Source organism: Heterodontus francisci, chromosome 10, assembly GCF_036365525.1.
Source record: "Heterodontus francisci isolate sHetFra1 chromosome 10, sHetFra1.hap1, whole genome shotgun sequence".
Classification (NCBI taxonomy): domain Eukaryota; kingdom Metazoa; phylum Chordata; class Chondrichthyes; order Heterodontiformes; family Heterodontidae; genus Heterodontus; species Heterodontus francisci.
In genome coordinates, this window is record NC_090380.1 from 91,629,783 (window position 1) to 91,643,477 (window position 13,695).

General features: G+C 43.4%; 1 protein-coding gene across 2 annotated transcripts in view; it reads right to left on the bottom strand.

Annotated features, from left to right (window-relative positions):
* Positions 1 to 13,695, bottom strand: part of zgc:152951 (uncharacterized protein LOC569013 homolog) — a 94,347-nt gene that overhangs the window by 8,568 nt on the left and 72,084 nt on the right. For both annotated transcript variants that reach the window (XM_068041046.1, XM_068041047.1), the window contains exon 8: positions 168 to 305. In XM_068041046.1, coding sequence (XP_067897147.1) covers positions 168 to 305 — 138 coding nt within the window. The remainder of the gene's footprint in view (positions 1 to 167; positions 306 to 13,695) is intronic.

The following is a 13,695-nucleotide window of genomic DNA, read 5'->3' on the forward strand; positions in this document are numbered from 1 at the left end:
ATGCTATCTTGTCAGGGATTTCCACACAGTCTTAAGTTTGAGGTTGATGCATTTTGGAAGAATAACGAGGATTAGAAATCTATGGATAATTATCTGCGATGGAAATTACACATAGAACTATATCTATATATACTCAGCAGTACACACAGAGGCAATCAACAATTGACCTTAAGACGTGGATCACCCTTCGAGAATGGTTTCATCATCTGAGCAATGCCTTTTCGGTTCCCACGAAGTACACCATTTTCAATATCTTGCAATGTAAAGACTTCACCACCAATCACGTAACTTACAGAACTAAAAAACTAAAAAGGTACAGAAATGAAGTTCAGAGGATGTTTCCATTATCGCAATAAGTCAATCCTATGTCGAGCTGTACCTAAATATAATTGGCAATTTTCTTTTCGATGTTGTACTAGATCAGTTCAACATTTTCACTTAAGACCACAGATGAGGGCATGAGAAATGTTACACCATTAAGTTTTTCTCATTTGTATTTTTCTATAAATAAAGGATAACATCACATCTATGAGCATTCAAAAAGCCTTGATACACATTTTTGATATCTAGCAAACTGGGTGATGAATTGGGTTAGATATTAGGCATTGATCACCATGGATTTGAAACCAGGTCCAACTGATGGGATGAAAATCTCCTATGTCTGCTGGCTGTAAGGGTCTTATATGAGCTCTCTCTCCAATTCTTAGATTTATTTTGTCCTTTAACAAACTTGCTATCCATTCTGCCATGATCCCTTTAAAACCACATGGCCTCAAATGTGATACTTATGAATTCAAGTCGGCTGTAGGTACCTTCAAGTTCAGAGTTGTCTTTTGCTGCTGTAAGTGGGAGTTGACTCACTGCCTTATGTCCATTTGTACAGTAGGGAGCTGGGAGTGCAACAGTGAACCTGAACAGTATACCTGCCTCTTCTGCACTTAACTTTCACAGAGATTAAAGAAATACAACATTAGATGAGGTGAGGAGGCTTGGCTCAAGTTGTCATTTCACAGTAATAGTTATGACCAAATGCCCTTTGTTCAACTGGTAGAATCTTCATGGCTGAGATAAAAATAGCGGATATGCTCTGTTACTCCACCTTTAATGGGTTTTCTTCCTTAGCTTTTAAACAGAATAACTTCTGCATTTTTTTGATCCTGCCTTTCTTGGGGTGTTTTACTGTCAAGCTGCTGCTCCTGTTGCAAAGCTAAACTCCTTTTAAGTTTCTGACATTATACATTACTCCTGAGTGTTCAGAGTCAAAAAAGAATCAAAAATCTTTCAATACAATAGGTATAAGGCACTTATTCATTGTGAAGGAAACACACCAAATTATTATATGACCTGCAAAGAAACAATGGCCTGGCTATTAACAGGAGCAGGTTACATAGATGGGAGGTGGTATGAGGGGGGACGTGGTGGAGCTTCGGACAAGAAACCCAAAAGTTTGGGTCTCACCGTATACTCTGGAGTTTTAACTCCAGAGCGTCATTTTTCCTTGATGGGTTCCCCACCCAATAGTCACCCTGATTGACAGTCTTGGCTTCCAGTCAGGCAGGGAGCACTCCAGAGCAGGCAGTGGGGCCAGGTAGGTCCAATCCCCAACCCTGGGGTTCTTGTGGGGAGCTTTTGGGAAGCACTCTTTCTCCTCCTGGCCAACAAGCAGTGCTGTAAAGGCAATTACCTTCTCCCCAAAGCTATTCTCAGCTCCCTTTAGTGCTGGGAACCCCAACAGGCCACAGTTAAATCAGAGGATGCCAGCCTTGTTAAAATAGTTAAATTGTCAACCTGTCTCCTGGTAGTGGGTTGGCTGCTGGCCCTTTATCCTACCTCCATTAAACAGGGAAATGGATCAGAATCGGGCTTGAGATTTTTAAAATTTTAACATCTGATCTGACCCTAATCCACCTATTTTTGTGTGATAAAATTTGATTTTAATAAGTCTAGCTCCTTAGCATTATAAATTCCTACAGTTCTGACCCTGCACTGTGCCCTCCTTCCTACCCCCATTTTATTTACATTACGTAGTTAACCTATAACATTTAAAGCATTTATTTTTCCAAATCCTTCCTTGTGGAAAACAGTTTTAAAAGATCCTGAAAGTGACAGGTACCTTATTAAATGCCTTTTGAAAATCTATATACACAATACCCATTACATTTCCTTTAATCAATACACAATTATTTTCTCAAAGAACCCTTTAACATGCGTGAGACATGACTTGCCTTTTACATTATGCTAATTAACTGGTATCTTTGCAGGTGAGTATTAATCTTGTCCTGTAGTATGGCCTCTAGAAGCTTATCCACAATTAATGCTGGGTTAACTGATCCATAGCTACCTGTTTGTGTGTCTCTCTCCTTTTTCTGAACATAAGTGTTATACTGGCAACCTTCCAGTTCTCTGACACAAATTCTGAATCCAAGAAGGTTTGAAAGATTGCGGTCAAAGTCTTTTCTATTTCTTCTCTGATTTCCCTCTGTATTCTAGGATGCATGCCATCAGGGTCACATGCACTTTCCATTTTTGAGTTCCACTATTTTTTGTATGACTTCCTTATCTATAGCTGTTCTACCTAAATGCTCCACCTCCTCCTGTTGTACCTTTTGTATTTCCACTGTTACACTCATGTGATAAGTCTACTTGCTGCCTTCCATACTCAATCCTAAATAACCTTCAACTAATCGAACCTAAATCCCTGCCTCCAATATCCTATCTAATAACTCTCAACAAAGATATATATCATTGAGAAAGATTTTACAAGAAGGATGCACTATTCGTGGCTAACTAGCAAGTTAAGGATGGTATCAAGTTGAAAGAAAAGGCATACAATGTTGCGAAGATTAGTGGTAGGCCAGAGATTGGGAAAGCTTAGAAACCAGTAGTTAGTTTGCCAACCTGAAAATGCCCCATTTATCCTGACTCTATGTTTCTCATTAGCCAATCCTCTAAAAGGATGACTAAAAAATGTATGAAAGAGGGAGAAATTAGAATGAGTGTAAACTAGCAAGAAATATAAAATGATAGTAAGAGCTTGTACAAGTATACATAAGGGTGGCGCTGTGGTTAGCACCGCAGCTTCACAGCTCCAGCGACTCTGGTTCGGTTCTGGGTACTGCCTGTGTGGAGTTTGCAAGTTCTCCCTGTGACCGCGTGGGTTTGCTCCAGGTGCTCCAGTTTCCTCCCACATGCCAAAGACCTGCGGGTTGATAGGTAAATTGGCCATTGTAAAAATTGCCCCTAGTGTAGGTAGGTGGTAGGAGAATTGATTGAAGGTGGGGATGTGAGAGGGAAAATGGGATTAATGTAGGATTAGTATAAATGGGTGGTTGATGTTCGGCGTGGACTCGGTGGGCCTGTTTCGGTGCTGTATCTCTTTATGACTCTGAGAGTAACTAAAGTAAACATTGCTCGCTTAGAGGATGAGACGAGGGCATTAATGGGAAACAAGGAAATGGCAGAGACTTCAACCAAGTATTCTGTATGTCTTCAAGGAAGAAGAGATAAAACAAAATCCCAAGAATAGCAGAAAATCTAGGAGCAAAAGGGAGAGATTAACTTAAAACAATCGCCATCACTGTAGAAAAAGTACTAAGAAAACTAATGGGACTAAAGGCTGACAAGTCCCCTGGATCTGATGCTCTGCATCCTAGGGTCTTAAAAGAAGTGGCTGCAGAAATAGTGGATGCATTGGTTGTAATCGTCCAAAACTTCCTAGATTCTGGAGAGGTCCCAGCGGATTGGAAAACTGTGAATGTAATACCTCTATTCAAGAAAGGAGGGAGACAGAAAGCAGGAAACTATAGGCCAGTTAGCCTAACATCTGTCATTGGAAAAATGCTGGAATCAATTAAGGAAGTAGTAGCAAGACATTTAGAAAATCATAAAACAATTAAGCAGAGTCAACATAGTTTTATGAAAGGAAAATAGTGTTTGACAAATTTATTAGAGTTCTTTGAGGGTGTAACAAGTAGGGTGGATAACGGGGAACTAGTAGATGCAGTGCATTTGGATTTCCAAAAGGTATTCAATAAGGTGCTACATAAAAGTTACTACACAAGATAAGTGCAAGATGAAAAGTGTTTGGGGTAATATATTAGCATGGATAGAGGATTGGCTAACGGAAAACAGCGAGTTAGGATAAATGGGGCATTTTCAGTTTGGCAAACTGTAACTAGTGAGATGCCACAGGCAGCCGTGCTGGGGCCTCAACTACTTACAATCTATATTAATGGCTTGGATGAAGGGATCAAGTGTATTGCAGCCAAATTTACTGATGATACAAAGGTATGTAGGGAAAGCAAGTTGTGAGGAGGACACAGTCTGCAAAGGGAAATAGATAGGTTAAGTGACTGGGCAAAAATTTGGCAGATGAAGTAGAATGTGGGAAAATGGTAGGAAGAATAGAAAAGCAGATTACTTGTTAATTGGAGAATGGCTGCAGAATGCTGTCAGAGGGAACTGGGTGTCCTCATACATGAATCACAAAAAGTTAGCATGCAGGAACAGCAAGTAATTAGGAAGGAAAATGGAATGTTGGCCTCTATTGCAAGGAAGATGGAGTATAAAAGTAGGCAAGTCTTGCTACAACTGTACAGGACATTGATGAGACCACATCTAGAGTACTGTGTACAGTTTTGATCTCCTTATTTAAGGAGAGATATACTTGCACTGGAGGCAGTTCACAGAAGGTTCAGTAGATTGATTCCTGGGATGAAGGGGTTGCCTATACACATTGGAGTTTAAACGAATGAGAGATGATCTTATTGCACCATAGATTCTGAGGTGGCTTGACAGGGTAGATACTGAGAGGATGTTTCCCCTCATGGGGGAATCTAGAACTAAGGGGCACAGTTTCAAAATAAGGGGTCTCCAATTTAAGACTGAGATGAGGAGGAATTTCTTCTCTAAAGGTTGTTAATCTTTGGAATTCTCTAACCAAGAGAGCATGGAGGCTGGGTCATTGAATATATTCAAGGCTGAGCTTGACAGATTTTTGATCTACAAGGGATTCAAGGGTTACGGAGGGTCAACAGGAAAGTGGAGTAAAGCCACAATGAGATCAGCCATGATCTTATTCAATGGAGATGCATGCTCGAGGAGTCAAATGGCCTACTCCTGCTCCTATTTCTTATGTTCTTATCCCACACTAAGTCATACTCGTCTATCACTCCTGTTCTCTCTGCTCCACATTCTCCAGCACATTGATTTCAAAATATTAATTCTCTTTAACAAACTGTTGTTCCCTATTCCTGCTGTCTCTCATGTGCTCATTCACACCCTCTAGTCTACGTGTAATCCCTCTACTTCACCATCAGTGACAGACATGTAGCCATCTTTTTCTGGCCCACTGAACTGCTCTTTCCAAACTCTCTAGCTGGCTGTGTACTTACATAAGAGCTTGGAAACTAAGCTGGTTGGATCACAGACAGTGGATGCTGAGAATTTGACAGAGAAGGAAGGTGGTTTCTCATGCCCAACTCAAAAGGAGTGGAACCACAGAGCCCCAGGATTCTAAGTATCTCGATATTGAATATTTGGGTTCTTTGTGCTTAGTATCTATGGTTTTTGAGTGAAAAATTTAGCCTTGGTTATTTGGCTTTTAGGTAAAGGCCTAAAACCCAATGGGACCAGACGACATGTGTCGGGTTCGGGTCGGACGCTCACGTTAAGTATTGCTCTGCTGGGAAGTTGAGTTTAGTAAGTGTCAAAAGTTGAACAGTCTACCTGAGCTGGGAGTCTGGGATGCCAAGGTGGGAAGCTCTGAGTCTGTGCAGTGAGCGTCTCTATGACATCATTGCGCTCATGCTGTAGCTTCCTGCAGATTCGGAATTGCAAGGTAGGTAAAGCAAACATTCCTGTGGTCAGGTCGGGCACGGGAAAAAACGGTGGGACTCGGGCCAGGTCGGGCTTGGGTCAGATGTGGTTCTGTCAGGTTCGGGTCTGGTCGGGTTTTTTTCCCCCTGACCTGAGCAGGCCTTTACTTTCAGGAGTGCATAAAAATATAGCAGAGTAGTTTAGACCTAGTTAACAGCAATTATATAAATAATCATCTTGACTCGAAGGAGTTTATTTTAAGTTTCTAATTAGAATGGAGGGACAGCTGTGACCCGTAGTCTACAATTCCCGTACACCATGGGAACTTTAGGATGCTTTATTTGTCCTGGAAGCCCAGGTTTGCAGAAATTGTCTCCAGCTGTTCAAATTCACGCTGAAGGTTTCTGAGCTTGAGGGGTAACTGGATTCACTGCAGGCGATAGGGATGGCTGAATGTTTCCTGGATTGCAGGTTCCTGGCGGTGGTTATGCCACAGGCAGATAGAGTTCAGAATAGCAAGTGGACGGCCACCTGGAAGAGTAAGAAGAGGCAGACAGTGTAGGAATCCTTCGGGAGGATGGCGGCACTCTCAAATCAATATTCAGCACTGAATACTGGTGAGGATGACACCTCGAAGGAGTGTAGTCCCGAGCGTGGCACCATGAGGCAAGGGACCACACAGGGCATGGAGGTGTAGGAATGCAGTAGTAACTGGGGATTCAATTGGCAGTTCAACTAATGTGGATGCGAGACCTGTCTGGTATGTTCCCTCCCCGGTGCCAAGTAACGGGTGGAGAACATTCAGTGGGAACGGGAAGAGTCAGAAGTCATGGTTTATGTCAGAACCACATTAGAGGGAAGAAGAATGTTGAGGTCCTGCAGTCAGAGTTTAAGGAGTTAGGGAGGAAATTTAAAAAGCAACTTCTCAAAAGATTGTAATCTCTGGATTACCCTCGGTACCACATGCTTGAGAGAATAGAACAAGGAGGATATGGCTAGAGACATGATACAGGAGGGAGGGCTTCAGATTCCTGGCATATTAAGACAAGTTCGACAGCAGGCGTGACCTTTTCAAGATGGATGGGCTGCAGCTGAACAGAGCTGAGACTAATATCCTTACAGGTAGGTTAAGTTGTGCTGTGGGGGAGGGTTTAAACAAATTTGGCAGGGGGTTGGTGACTAAAATGAAGTATTAAAAAGTAGAAACAAGGTGCACAGAGCACTTGGAGAGACAGTTTGAGTTTAAAAAAAAAATACAGAATTAGGTGGGATCATGAGAACCAAAAAGAGTATGATCACACTACTAGGGGTATTCTATAGGCCTCCAAATAGTGAGAAAGAGATAGAGGAGCAAATCTGCAAGAAATATAGAGTGCGAATATTGGGGGACTTTAATTATCCAATAGCAATTGGGATAATAGAGCAAAGGGAAAGAAAGGGAGGAGTTTCTGGATTGTGTTCAGAAGAACTTCCTTGAACAGCATATTCTTGGCTCAACTAGAAAGGAGGCATTGCTGGATCTGGTGCTGGGAAATGAGGTGGACCAAGTGTCTGTGGGGGAACACTTGGGTAGGAGTGATCATCGTATCATAATGTTTAGTCTAGTAATGCAGAAAGGTAAGGAACGATATAAGGTAGAAAGGCTAGATTGGAAGAGGGCTAATTTCAATGCAATAAGAAGGGATCTAGCCAGGATAAAATAGAACCAAAGATTGACAGGAAAAACTGTAATGGAACAATAGGTTATGTTTAAAGGAGGAGATGCTTCAGGTACAGGTTAGGTACATTCCAACAAGGGCGGATGGTAGGGAAACCAATAACAGTGCTCCTTGGATAACAAGGGAAATAGAGATTATGATGAAACAAAAAAAGAGGGTGTATGATACATGTCAGGTAATTCTTCAAGTGAGAACCAGGCCACATCCAATAAGTTGAGAGGGGAGGTGAAGAGGAAAATAGGACTAAGACAGAATGTGAGAACAGAATGGCAGTCAACATAAAAGGGAACCCAAAATCTTCTACCAGCATGTAAATAGTAAGTGGTGGGGTGGGGTCTACTGGGGACAAAGAGGGTAATATATGGTTAGAGAGACAGGGGCAAGACTAGAATATTTAATGAGGAATCTGAAAGTATCAGTAGAAGCGGAGAGAGGCAATTGATGGGGTAAAATTGACAGACAAGAGGTACTGGAAAGGCTGGCTATGCTTAGGGCAAATAAGTCACCTGGTTCGGATGGCTTGCATCCCAGGTTGCCAAAGGAAGTGAGGGTGGAGATAGCAGAAGGGCTTGGCATAATCTTTCCTAGGTATGGGGTAGGTGCCAGAGGATTGGAGAGTGGCAAATGTGACACCCTTATTTAAGAAAGGGTATAAGAGCAGTCCTAGCAACTGCAGACCAGTTAGTTTAACATCAGAGGTGGGTAAGGTTTTAGAAACAATCAGGGAAAAAATATCAACGGGCATTTGGAGAAGTTTGAGTTAAAGATAACCAGCACGAATTTGCAAAAGGCAGATCATGCTTGACTAATCTAATTAAATTTTTGAAGAAGTAACAAAGAAGGTTGATGAAGGGAATGCTGTGGATTTGGACTATATGGATTTTAAGAAAGCGTTTGTTAACCAGCCTTTTATGTGGTACTTGAACAAAATTGAGGCTCGTGGAATAGGAGGGCCAGTGTCCAATTGGATAAAGAACTGGCTCAAAGACAGAAAACAATAAGTTATGGTCAATGGCTGTTTCTCAGACTGGAGGATGGTAGACAGTGTTGTTCCCCAAGGGTCAGTGCGAGGACCACTGCTTTTCTTGGTATATATAAATGACATGGATCTTGGAAGACAGAGTAGAATTTCAAAATTTGCCGATGATACCAAACCTGGAGGAGTGACTAACAGTGAGGATGATATGAATCGCCTGTAACTGGACATAGATAGGCTAGCAGAGTGGATGGACAAGACACAGAAGGAAGTTAATACAGAGAAGTGTGAGGTGATGTATTTTGGCAGAAGGGATAGGGTGAGGCAATATAAAGTTAATGGCACAGTTCTAGTGTGTTTAGTAACAGAGGGACTTGGGTGGGGGGGTGCATGTGCATCGATCTTTGAAGGTGGCAGGACATACTGAGAGTGGTTAGTAAAGCATATGGGATTGAGCGGTGGAGTGGGACTGACTCGATTGTCCCATGGAGAGCTGGCTTGGACTCGATGGGCCGAATGGCATCCTTCTGTGCCATAAATGACTGACGTAGTAAGTACAATGAAGTATAAATTAGGCTTGGAATCCATGTGTGTAATACACAATGTGTGGCAAAAATAGCCACATGGAAATATGATGTAGTGGTGATAAGAGACCTGGCTCAAAAAAGAGGGGATGATTGGTAGCTTAATAATCCTGGGCACAAAGTATTCAGGAAAAATAAGGAGGCAGGGTAGCAGTTTTCATTATGGAAAATATTAACAGTGCTAGAAAGAGAATGTCCTTGAGGGGCTTAAAGACAGAATGTATTCGGTTGGAGTTAAGTAATAATAAAGGAGCTGTTGTGTTAATTGGTCTATTTAATAGGCCACCAAATAGTGGGAAGGAGATAGGAGAGCAGATTTGCAAAGAGATTGTTGACAGGTGCAAGAACGATAGAGTAGCGATACTGTGAGACTTTAACTACCCCAATATTGAATAGATAAGTGACGCAATAAGGGCAAAGAACAGTACAGCACAGGAACAGGCCATTCGGCCCTCCAAGCCTGCGCCAATCTTGATGCCTGCCGAAACTAACACCTTCTGCACTTCTGGGGCCCATATCCCTCTATTCCCTTCCTATTCATATATTTGTCAAGATGTCTCTTAAACGTCGCTATCGTACCTGCTTCCACCACCTCCCCTGGCAGCAAGTTCCAGGCACTCACCACTCTCTGTGTAAAAATCCTGCCTCGCACATCCCCTCTAAACTTTGCCCCTCGCACCTTAAACCTATGTCCCCTAGTAACTGACTCTTCCACCCTGGGAAAAAGCTTCTGACGATCCACTCTGTCCTTGCCGCTCATAACTTTGTAAACCTCTATCATGTCGCCCCTCCGCCTCCGTCGTTCCAGTGAAAACAATCCGAGTTTATCCAACCTCCTCTCGTAGCTAATGCCCTCCAGACCAGGCAATATCCTGGTAAACCTCCTCTGTACCCTCTCCAAAGCCTCCACGTCCTTCTGGTAGTGTGGCGACCAGAATTACACGCAATATTCTAAGTGTGGCCTAACTAAGGTTCTGCACAGCTGCAACATGACTTGCCAATTTTTATACTCTGTGCCCCGACCGATGAAGGCAAGCATGCCGAATGCCGCCTTGACTACCTTATCCACCTGCGTTGCCACTTTCAGTGACCTGTGGACCTGTACGCCCAGATCTCTCTGTCTGTCAATACTCCTAAGGGTTCTGCCATTTACTGTGTACCTCCCACCTGCATTAGACCTTCCAAAATGCATTACCTCACATTTGTCCGGATTAAACTCCATCTGCCATTTCTCCGCCCAAGTCTCCAACCGATCTATATCCTGCTGTATCCTCTGACAATCCTCATCATTATCCGCAACTCCACCAACCTTTGTGTCGTCCGCAAACTTAATAATCAGACCAGCTACATTTTCCTCCAAATCATTTATATATACTACAAACAGCAAAGGTCCCAGCACTGATCCCTGCGGAACACCACTAGTCACATCCCTCCATTCAGAAAAACACCCATCCACTGTTACCCTCTGTCTTCTGTGACCGAGCCAGTTCTGTATCCATCTTGCCAGTTCACCTCTGATCCCGTGTGACTTCACGTTTTGCACCAGTCTGCCATGCGGGACCTTGTCAAAGGCTTTACTAAAGTCCATATAGACAACATCCACCGCCCTTCCCTCATCAATCATCTTCGTCACTTCCTCAAAAAACTCAATCAAATTAGTAAGACATGACCTTCCCTTCACAAAACCATGCTGTCTCTCGCTAATAAGTTCGTTTGTTTCCAAATGGGAGTAAATCCTGTCCCGAAGAATCCTCTCTAATAGTTTCCCTACAACTGACGTGAGGCTCACCGGCCTATAATTTCCTGGATTATCCTTGCCACCCTTCTTAAACAAAGGAACAACATTGGCTATTCTCCAGTCCTCTGGGACCTCACCTGTAGCCAATGAGGATGCAAAGATTTCTGTCAAGGCCCCAGCAATTTCTTCCCTTGCCTCCCTCAGTATTCTCGGGTAGATCCCATCAGGCCCTGGGGACTTATCTACCTTAATGCTTTGCAAGACACCCAACACCACCTCCTTTTTGATAATAAGATGACTGAGACTATCTACACTCCCTTCCCTAGGCTCATCATCCACCAAGTCCTTCTCTTTATTTATTTTATTTATTTAGAGATACAGCACTGAAACAGGCCCTTCGGCCCACCGAGTCTGTGCCGACCATCAACCACCCATTTATACTAATCCTACACTAATTCCATATTCCTACCACATCCCCACATTTTATAGAAAATCCCAAAGCCTTTTATTCATATATAAGGAGAAAGAGGGTAACTAGAGAAAGGATTGGTCCACTCAAGGACAAAGGAGGAATGTTATGCTTGGACTCAGAGAAAATGGGTGAGATTCTAAACGAGTACTTTGCATCGGTATTCACCGAGGAGAGGGACATGACGGATGTTGAGGTTAGGAACAGATGTTTGATTACTCTAGGTCAAGTCGGCATAAGGAGGGAGGAAGTGTTGGGTATTCTAAAGGGCATTAAGGTGGACAAGTCCCCAGGTCCGGAGGGATCTATCCCAGGTTACTGAGGGAAGCGAGAGAGGAAATAGCTGGGGCCTTAACAGATATCTTTGCAGCATCCTTAAACATGGGTGAGGTCCCGGAGAACTGGAGAATTGCTAATGTTGTCCCCTTGTTTAAGAAGGGTAGCAGGGATAATCCAGGTAATTATAGACCGGTGAGCCTGACGTCAGTGGTAGGGAAGCTGCTGGAGAAGATACTGAGGGATAGGATCTATTCCCATTTGGAAGAAAATGGGCTCATCAGTGATAGGCAACATGGTTTTGTGCAGGGAAGGTCATGTCTTACCAACTTAATAGAATTCTTTGAGGAAGTGACAAAGTTGATTGATGAGGGAAGGGCTGTCGATGTCATATTCGTGGACTTCAGTAAGGCGTTTGATAAGGTTCCCCATGGCAGGCTGATGGAGAAAGTGAAGGCGCATGGGGTCCAAGGTGTACTAGCTAGATGGATAAAGAACTGGCTGGGCAACAGGAGACAGAGAGTAGCAGTAGAGGGGAGTTTCTCAAAATGGAGACGTGTGACCAGTGGTGTTCCACAGGGATCCGTGCTGGGACCACTGTTGTTTGTGATATACATAAATGATTTGGAGGAAAGTATAGGTGGACTGATTAGCAAGTTTGCAGACGACACTAAGATTGGTGGAGTAGCAGATAGTGAAGGGGACTGTCAGAGAATACAGCAGAATATAGATAGATTGGAGAGTTGGGCAGAGAAATGGCAGATGGAGTTCAATCAGGGCAAATGCGAGGTGATGCATTTTGGAAGATCCAATTCAAGAGTGAACTATACAGTAAATGGAAAAGTCCTGGGGAAAATTGATGTCCAGAGAGATTTGGGTGTTCAGGTCCACTGTTCCCTGAAGGTGGCAACGCAGGTAAATAGAGTGGTCAAGAAGGCATACGGCATGCTTTCCTTCATCGGACGGGGTATTGAGTACAAGAGTTGGCAGGTCATGTTACAGTTGTATAGGACTTTGGTTCGGCCACATTTGGAATACTGCGTGCAGTTCTGGTCGCCACGTTACCAAAAGGATGTGGATGCTTTGGAGAGGGTGCAGAGGAGGTTCACCAGGATGTTGCCTGGTATGGAGGGCGCTAGCTATGAAGAGAAATTGAGTAGATTAGGATTATTTTCATTAGAAAGACGGAGGTTGAGGGGGGACCTGATTGAGGTGTACAAAATCATGAGAGGTATAGACAGGGTGGATAGCAAGAGGCTTTTTCCCAGAGTGGGGGATTCAATTACTAGAGGACACGAGTTCAAAGTGAAAGGGGAAAAGTTTAGGGGGGATATGCGTGGAAAGTTCTTTACGCAGAGGGTGGTGGGTGCCTGGAACGCGTTGCCAGCGGAGGTGGTAGATGTGGGCACGATGGCGTCTTTTAAGATGTATCTAGACAGATACATGAATGGGCAGGAAGAAAAGAGATACAGACCCTTAGAAAATAGGCGACATGTTTAGATAGAGGATCTGGATCGGCGCAGGCTTGGAGGGCCGAAGGGCCTGTTCCTGTGCTGTAATTTTCTTTGTTCTTTGTTCTATTTCCCTACCACCTACCTACACTAGGGGCAATTTATAATGGCCAATTTACCTATCAACCTGCAAGTCTTTGGCATGTGGGAGGAAACCGGAGCACCCGGAGGAAACCCACGCAGACACAGGGAGAACTTGCAAACTCCACACAGGTGAATAGTGATGCAAAGTACTCATTTAGCACCTCGCCCATTTCCTCTGGCTCCACACATAGATTCCCATCTCTGTCCTTGAGTGGGCCAACCCTTTTCCCTGGTTACCCTCTTGTTCTTTATATATGTATAAAAAGCCTTGGGATTTTCCTTAATCCTGTTTGCCAATGACTTTTCATGACCCCTTTTAGCCCTCCTAACTCCTTGTTTAAGTTCCTTCCTACTGTCTTTATATTCCTCAAGTGCTTCATCTGTTCCTAGCCTTCCAGCCCTTACAAATGCTTCCTTTTTCTTTTTGACTAGGCTCACACTATCCCGTGTTATCCAAGCTTCCCGAAACTTGCCAAACTTGTCTGTCTTCCTCACAGGAACATGCTGGTCCTGGATTCCAAT